Source organism: Balaenoptera musculus, chromosome 1, assembly GCF_009873245.2.
Source record: "Balaenoptera musculus isolate JJ_BM4_2016_0621 chromosome 1, mBalMus1.pri.v3, whole genome shotgun sequence".
Classification (NCBI taxonomy): domain Eukaryota; kingdom Metazoa; phylum Chordata; class Mammalia; order Artiodactyla; family Balaenopteridae; genus Balaenoptera; species Balaenoptera musculus.
In genome coordinates, this window is record NC_045785.1 from 97,652,023 (window position 1) to 97,661,020 (window position 8,998).

General features: G+C 36.8%; 1 protein-coding gene across 1 annotated transcript in view; it reads left to right on the plus strand.

Moving 5' to 3' along the window:
• Window positions 1–8,922, plus strand: part of CEPT1 (choline/ethanolamine phosphotransferase 1) — a 38,091-nt gene extending 29,169 nt beyond the window's left edge. The window contains 4 exon segments of the mRNA XM_036842739.1: window positions 3,984–4,115; window positions 4,595–4,753; window positions 5,240–5,365; window positions 5,962–8,922. Coding sequence (XP_036698634.1) covers window positions 3,984–4,115; window positions 4,595–4,753; window positions 5,240–5,365; window positions 5,962–6,081 — 537 coding nt within the window. The 3' untranslated portion in view covers window positions 6,082–8,922.
• The last annotated feature ends 76 nt before the right edge of the window (window positions 8,923–8,998 follow it).

Sequence of the window (8,998 nt, forward strand, 5' to 3'; positions counted from 1 at the left end):
ATTTAAGAAAGCAGCTTTATAGTAAAAACAAACAAAAACAGTACAAATGTCTTCTTAAAGCTGATTTTAGAAAATCAGCTGTTTTGCAAAGGTAAGTGATTTCTATCTACTGCTTATTGATTACCCATTTCTTGCTTTTTTTTTTTTTTTTTTTTTTTTAATTCAAAGAGATGTTTTTTTACCAAAGGTTGTAGTTAGTTTTTGTTGGTTTTGGTTGGTTGGGTTTTTTGTGCATGCATGGTTTGTGTTTTGGGGTTCCCCCCCCCATTTTTTACGGAAAGAAATTATTTTCATGCACAAAAGTTAGTATATGGTTTGCACATTGCAAAAAACAAGACTTTTTTTGTGTATTGCTTCCCTAAAAGAATATATCCTTTTGGGATGTCTTGAAACTATCTTCTCATCATATATAACTCTTTAAAAAAAGAATGTCATCACTTTGGAAGGGACCCATAAAATCCCCTCACAGTTACTTTCACTGACATTTGATTCTTTTAAAAGTAGTAGCTGAGGACTTCCCTGGTGGTGCAGTGGTTAAGAATCCACCTGCCAATGCAGGGGACACAGGTTTGATCCCTGGTCCGGGAAGATCCCACATGCCACGGAGCAACTAAGCCCGTGCACCGTAACTACTGAGCTTGCGCTCTAGAGCCCGCAAGCCACAACTACTGAGCCCGTGTGCTGCAACAACTGAAGCCCACGTGTTCTAGGGCCCACGTGCTGCAACTACTGAAGCCAGCGTGCCTAGAGCCTATGGTCCACAACAAGGGAAGCCACCGCAATGAGAAGCCCACACACCACAACAAAGAGTAGCCCCCGCTCGCCACAACTAGAGAAAGCCCACGTGCAGCAACAAAGACCCAAAGCAGCCAAAGATAAAAATTTAAAAAAAGAAAAGTAGTAGTTGATTAAACGTGTATTAAACCAGGAGACACCTTCTGGAATCCAGTTAAGGCAAATGGTGGGTGTTACTACAGGTGAAGTTTCAGAATTCATTAGGTAGAACTGAAGACTTGCTATATAGTGTAATTTATTTGTATCTCATTCTTAAACTAAAAGACTTAAGTGGTGGCTTTATACTTAACTAAATCAGACATTATAAACAGGCATTCCCACATTCTTTGGAAGGAAGTATCTAATCTCAAAATGATACTATCTGTTTCTGCTGAAATTTACAAAGCCTGTAAGAATATTTTATTATGCTCATAAGAAAACTAGTCTAACAGCTTAGTAACTGATACTCTGCATTAAGCCAAACGATTAAACCAAAACCTGTGTCCATTTAATCTGGTACACCTGAGAATTTAAGATTTTTTTTAATCTCTGAAAAATGAACTACATTAGATTGATATTATTTGGCTACATAATTTTATGGCATGAATCCAGAGGATTTTACCCTAGCTGTAGAGCAGACACCATGACCCAAGGGAGTTCTTATTCTTCCCAGTCTCAAAGACTGTCGACATTCTGGGTAGGCCTGAGATAAAAGCGTTTTTAGTACAGCTTTCTGGCTGTTTCTGTAGAGTGGATGCACTTTGATCACCCTGGATATGTTCCAGGAGGATGAGGACAGAAAGAGAAAGATTGGGAAGGACAATGTGTCCACCCTCCTTGATCTTGAGTGTGAGGTGAAAATGGCAATACTTCTAATACTTTTTAAAAGTGATTGAGTCAGTGCTGATTTTTAAGTGATCACCTGGTGAGACTTGGGGTTCCTCTGACTTCCGCTTTCCCTTCACGTTGCCTCAGATTTTCTTGTAGCTAACTTCCTTTTTCCTTCTTAATGTGGGGGCAAGGTGTGTCTTCATAGTATTTCAAAAAAGACATTCTACGTAGAGAGAGAAAGGGAGAACATCTTAATCTATTTGATAAGTTTATACTGAGCACCTACAATATCCAGGGTTCTAGAGAGAATATAAAAATCAATTCAAACATAAACCTACATTCAGGAGCTTATGTTTTGGTGTATGTAGCTATCATATATGACAGAAGTGAAGAGGGCCCTAAGAATGTTTATGATATTTTGCCCCTACGTCTATAGCTTGCTTACTTGGTTTGTGGTCCAAGCCATTTACTAATTTGCCTGGCTTTTGTAATGTTGCTGTTTATCCTTTGTTCTTTCAGAGAGCAAAAATTTCCATGATCCTAAAGCATTTTCACCAAATTTTAAATACAGTTGTGATGCAATGCAGTTCAATTGTGGCACAGATTACTGCTACACTAGAGTTGGCACTCGTTTAGTGCCCTGGCCTTAATACAGGCATGCCCCTGTAATGGATTAATGCTTCGCTTCTTTTGAAATCTAAGTGAGTGTAGTATTTCCTCCTTTGCCAGACAGGTCCTTTGTCTTTGGAGGGAAAAGGAAACTAGACAGAATATTGAATTTCAGCCAGGTGCATCAGACTTAGATTGTAATATCCTTAGTTTTCTGAACTGGAGCAAAAAAATCTCTTGGAGTTCAAAGCAACCATGGTGTTGATTTTCTCCTTTATTGAAAACAAGCTTTGAATTTGGACTGTAGGGTTTGGAGATCAGTTAGAGAAGGAAGGCGACAATTTAAGATGCTCCGTGAAGTTCTGGGCTTAATTTTTCAGTTGACCTATTTCATTTTAGAAAATTAAACACTGCCACAGTACAACTTGAAATTTGAATAGTTGATTTCCCTTTTTTTTTAGACTGCAGTTTTGCAAGAGGTCATAGAGTTGTGTAAATAAACTGAGTTCTTGAGTGTTTTAAAGAAATAGAGTAGCTAAACATTAAATTTTATATCTATCAATTTTACTGGGGTTTTATACATACAAAAGATAGGAAGTGTCACATTCTTATTTGATTTTAAAAGTGTAAGCAGATGGCATCCCTAAAAAGTGTAGACAGCCCTGATTAAAATGTCTTCATTGTAAGAACTCATTGCCTATTAAACTACTGTGGGCTTATGGAATCTTATTCCTAGAGTCATTTGTTTCACTTAATAGAATCTATCATTTTACTGTTCCTTTCCTTTCAGTCCATATTGGACAAAACTGGAGACTTCAGAAAAGCTAAAAAGAGATGTGCAAAAAGAAAGAAAATCTTAAATGATTTTTAAGATTTAGTATTATACAAGTGTATTTCATTTTAAATGAGGTATACTGTGTTCACAAGGTTAGATACATGATCTCAATGCACTCAGCCCCCCTTACTTTAGGTAAATCAATTCATATTTTCAGTATACTGTAAAAATTTATTATTTACTTCTTCTGAAAAGTAAACTTATATGTTAAAGTTTTGGATTCACAATTATAGAGCTGTACCTGCTTGGGTGTGCTTCACATATTTTTCGTCCTGTCCCTGAGTTTGCTCTGCTCCAACCAGAATCTCTTGACATCAACATGGGAGCTGTTTTTACTCTTATGTGAAGCTACAATTTGAGATTACAGAAGCTCCTTGAATATGAATGCCTTCTTAGTTGCTGTCTACTTTTACTAGCTGCCTGTATTCTAACAGTTTGGAATTGGGAATTCTCTAGTTTGCAGATTTTTTAAATCTAGTTGCAAATATTTCTAGTCCTTTATGCTCCATGTTTTCTCTCATAACAATTAGTAACGAATTACAGATTTAGCAGTAGAGTTCAAAAAATGCACAAAGATAAAGGAAAAGTACACTTCTTTTATTAAAAGGCCAGAAGATAGCCTGGTTCATTATTGCCAGATTTCTGGGATGCATTAGGTGAACTTCATTTAGCTATGACACGAGCTAATAAAGTTGGATCAGTTATTTTTTTTAAAGTTGGTATCAGAAGTCAGATTAATTTTTATGTTGTCTCTCATTTCTTGAGACTTTTTATATTGTTTATAATGGAAAGGTTAGGGAAACTTCCATCAATTTAAGTATTTACTAAACTAGAAGGAATGGAGAATATATCAGAATATGAATCAAATGTTTGCTTTGTTTTCTTATTTTGATTTATATATATATTAATTGTTTTCTCTCTCTACCCATTAAAGATTCCAGTGCTGAATATTCAAATGAAAATTTTTCCTGCGCTTTGTACTGTAGCAGGGACCATATTTTCCTGTACAAATTACTTCCGTGTAATCTTCACAGGTGGTGTTGGAAAAAATGGATCAACGATAGCAGTAAGTATTTCTTAAGATTTCCAATGATTGCGCTAGGACTTAGTTTTGTAGTCGCTTTGTTTTTCATTTGAATTGTTATTTGAATTAATTAAAATCATTGTTAATTGAGAGTTTCCACTTAGTCTTAAAGAAAAAAAACCCTGAAACTTCTCAGTTTTATTTACACATGTATACATTTATATGCTTATATTTGCATATTTTTTGTGCATGCAGACACACACTTTTATACACACATATATATATATATATTTTTTAAGTGCGATCTGCTTTGTAAAATGTCTGGCCTCTTAAGTAAAATCCTCAGTTTGTGCCTAACTAATCCATGCTGCTGCTTTTCCTTAGCTGTTCTGGTATTCAGTTATAAAAACTGCTGGCTCTCAGACACCGTGAGGTTCTTAGAAGTTCAAGTTGATCTGTCTTCCATCAAGCAAATCGGTATAGAATACCACTAACTCCTCACTTCTCTTTACTCTGTACAGGGAACAAGTGTCCTTTCTCCTTTTCTCCATATTGGATCAGTAATTACATTAGCTGCAATGATCTACAAGAAATCAGCAGTTCAGCTTTTTGAAAAGCATCCCTGTCTTTATATATTGACATTTGGTTTTGTATCTGCCAAAATCACCAATAAGCTTGTGGTAAGCACCAGAGTTTTTGTCTGTTTTCTTTTTAACTTTCATCTTATTTTGGTTTTATGGCCATAGTTTTCATTTCATAACTTCCTAAGCAGTTCTAGAGTTTGCTGTCCTCTAATCAAAATCTCTTGACATCAGTATGGGAGCCATTTTTACTCTTATGTGAAGCTGCAATTTGAGATTACCAGAAGCTCCTTAAACCTCTACGACTCTTCTTTCTATCCACATTCTTCATTCTCATTCTGTACGCTCAAGTTAAGGCTCCTTGTGAAAAGCATATTTAGGGGGACTTAGTTGGCATGGTATATACCTTCGGTGTATAGCTTTCACACCCACTTAGTGTTGTTATTTTAGTTTTGAAAATTCAACAGATATTGCTAAAGAATTCTTGAAACTTGATATTTGATCACAATACTGATTTACTATGTAGCTCACAATTGCTTTAATATGAAAATGCCTGCCTACATCACCGATTCTCTTTATTCATAGGTGGCACACATGACTAAAAGTGAAATGCATTTGCATGACACAGCATTCATAGGTCCAGCACTTTTGTTTCTGGACCAATATTTTAACAGCTTTATTGATGAATATATTGTACTTTGGATAGCCCTGGTAAGTTTTGTACCGTGTTCTATTTCATGATTTGGAGGTTACTTGTTTTCTTGTTTCAGTGGGCCAGTCCTGAGAGATAGATCATATAATTGTAATGATTTAGAATACTAGAAAACCACATTTATGGGACTTCGTGGGAGTTCCTCGTGGCTTCATCTCTGAGTCATTTTTTTGTATTATTCTTACTAGTCCTGCCTACATCCTGGCTCATAAATTCCATATTTCTAACTGTAAAGCAGGAGTTGGCAGACTACAGCCTGTGGGCCAATGGCCAGTTTTTGTAAATAGTTTTATTGGAACACAGTCATGGCCATTCATTTATGTATTGTCTGTGGCTGCTTTCATGCTACATTGGCAGAGTTGAGCAGTTGTGACAAAGAGAATATGGTCCACAAAGCCTAAAATACTAAGTTTGTTGCTCCTTGGTGTAAAGGAAAAATCTTTGAGGAAATTGAGTTATTAAATTTATGGAATTGAAGGTGAATTTCAAAAGAAGAGAAGAAAGAAGCCTCTCCTCTTGGCTTTCAGGAATCTTAGGGATGGCCTAAGCAGATTCCTGAGAATCTAATAGTACCTCTCTCTTTTTTTTTTTTTAGGTCTTCTCTTTCTTTGATTTGATTCGTTACTGTGTCAGTGTTTGCAATCAGATTGCGTCTCACCTGCACATACATGTCTTCAGAATCAAGGTCTCTACAGCTCATTCTAATCATCATTAATGATGTAATTGATGTTATAGGAAACTCATGTTTTCTGCCCGAAAGAATCTGAACATATTAAGGAGAATGGGGTGATTAAGAACAAATATAATTTATAATAACCAATGTTATATATAACTTTTATTCTTTGTTATTGGTAACACTCCTTAACTATCCCTGTGTGAGAATGGGAATTTCAAGTTCCATCCCGTAAATTGTACACGTTGTCAAACAGGGTTGGCCCAAGAAAGCATGCAAGAAAAAAATGCCATGTGTTTGTAATTATCCTGGATTCATAGTAAAATTGTCATGGGGAGCAGATCCCCAGTGGTGGAGATTTCTAATGTAGAATATTTGCAGGCCAAAAGATGGTTGCTTTATAATTTTAACAAATCATCATCTTTTAGTGACGTCCTTGTTTAGTATCTTCTCAAGCTTTCTTTACTGAGGAGCTCAGCTTGTGGCACAGATATATCTTGTGAGGTGGAACCTAGTGATAAAGATCTTGAATTTGGATTGAAAGGTTTCCTATCTTTACATTATTGAGGAAGTCATTTTTTTTATTGCTCAAGAAATGGTATCTCATGGGCTTGGGAAATCCTGTTAGCATGCATAATAATGTGGTAACTTTGTCGATCCATTTTATTTTTTTAAATAAATATATGATCTGAAAGCCAGTCTTCTTCTCAGTTTTATTCAGTGGAAAGATAAACTAAGTTTTAATGTCGTTTTTAAAATTTTTAAGCAAAATTTATCTCTATTCTTTAATAAATTAGGAAATTCAGTCAGCTACATCATCATTATGTGTCCTGTGACCTTTCTATTTTGTATAAAACTGTTTAACTTAAAACACAGGAGTGCTATGTTCATTTTCCCTCTTGGTAGATTTTTTTGGTTGTGGTTGTCACCCGTGAGATTATAAATCTTTTTTTCCCTTTGAGAACACAGAATCATAATCTTAAAAGTCCAAAGGGGTTTAATAGTCACCTGGTCTAGGAATCTCAAACCCTTCCCCCAGATTTTTAGTTAGAGAGGCTTGGGCCTCTCTAGGCAATTACTGAAAATGTGCACTTTCCTTTTCTGGCTACTCAGTATCTGTACAACAGTTTGAAATGAAAACCAGGTGTCCTCAGTAACTATAAACCAGATCTGTTTCCATTGTATATAGTTCAGTTGCTTGAATGAAGAGGGAGACAAGCGGAAAGGTTTAAGCTATTGACTAAAATGAGGTATCTTATTATTGATTTTTATTTATATCCTGTTTCCGTAATCATGGATACACAATAGCTGTGCTGCCTTGCCTGGCAACCAGAACTCTTCCTTACACTTTTAATGATTTCATCAATTCCATGTAATCTTGATTAGCGATGACTGTGAAACCTTTCATTTCTTTGCTAGAATGTAGCAGGAAGGGGAAGTTTCTCACTGCCTTTGCTTGCTAGCAACTTCTCCAGCATCTGGGGTAGAGAAGTACATACAGGAAAATGCTAGGGCGGATCAAATGTTGCAAGCTAGGACAAAGGAAAAAGAAGGAGGGGTAATTAACTAAAGTTACATCATTGTCTTATTATATTAGATAGACAGAGCAAATGTTAATTACCTACAGTGGAAATTGAGGTCTGGAGAAGCTAAATGGCATACCAGTGTCACAACAGTTACTCCTCTTCCAAATGGGGACTAGAATCCAGATCTTCTGAATCCTAATCCATTGTTCTCTCCTACACCACACTAGGTTTTAGTGGGCTGAAGCTACAAACTGAGATTCTAGAATCTTTTTCAGTGTAAAGGAAGTCTGGAAGACGTTCAGGTATTTGGTGTGTGTTTCCTTCAGCTCTCGATAACCATCCGCATCATATCAAGGGTACGTTTATAGTAAACCTCAGCTGGTCCTAATTCTTCTTGTGATCATATTATATATGATTTTGATACCTAACCAGGTATCAAAATCATCTGAAGAATTTAAAAAAATACAGGTTCCCAGGTCCTATCTCTAGAGATATTTGGTAGGTTTGAGATGGGGCCTTGTATTTTCATAAGCTCCCCAGGATTCCAGTCCTTGTTAAACCTTTTGAGTTACAACTAGGCTTAGGAACCACTGCCATAAACTACCTAAAAAGGTGCAATAACTCTTGGAAGCTGTGAAGAGTAGCAACATAGTTAGGGGTGGCATGTGGACGGTAGAACATGTGCCACCTGCAGTAGGTCTCTGTGACCCTAAAATAAAATTATATTGGCTTTAACTTCAATTTGGTAACCTTAGTCCCCATCCTACCCTCCAACAACATTTGTGTTCTTTGAACAGAATGCAGGGGCCTCTGAGAGCCACACGTACACACGTTAAAAAGATGGAATTTTTGAAAAACAAGATGCTTCTAAGTTTCCCATCCCTTACAGTGTTTAAACAGAAACCGTCCGTAGAGATACACAGGGAAGATGGACCCGGTGACTACTAAACTTGTTTCAACTTCTAAGATTTTGATTCTCTTTTCTCAAAGAGAAAAAACGTCAATGCGGGGATCCCTCTACCTTTAGCTAAAGAGTTGAACTGAGCTTCTCAAAATATTGAAGTTGGAAGTAGGATGTCTAAAATGGAAAGTTCCAAACTGGAAGTGATGGGCAGACAGACCTATTGATAGAAACAATGTAGTGTTCTTCACTGGCTTCTGTCAGCTGAAATTCCTACCCTCAAGTTACTTGACTGCAAATGCTTCACTCTGGCTAGCAGCCTGTCCTTCTAGGATTCTGGAAAGCACACCGAACTAGAACCAAGAACTGCTGCCTTGTCCCCAGTGCTGTTGCTGCTTTTACCAGTATCCCTCACCCTTCCTATTAGAAGGCTCTGCTGACCCCTGTAATTCTACCACTCCAAACACAGTCCCAGAGTTCTGGGCACTACTGCCAGGTCCTCTACTTCTAGCACAGTTTATTCTCACTTCTA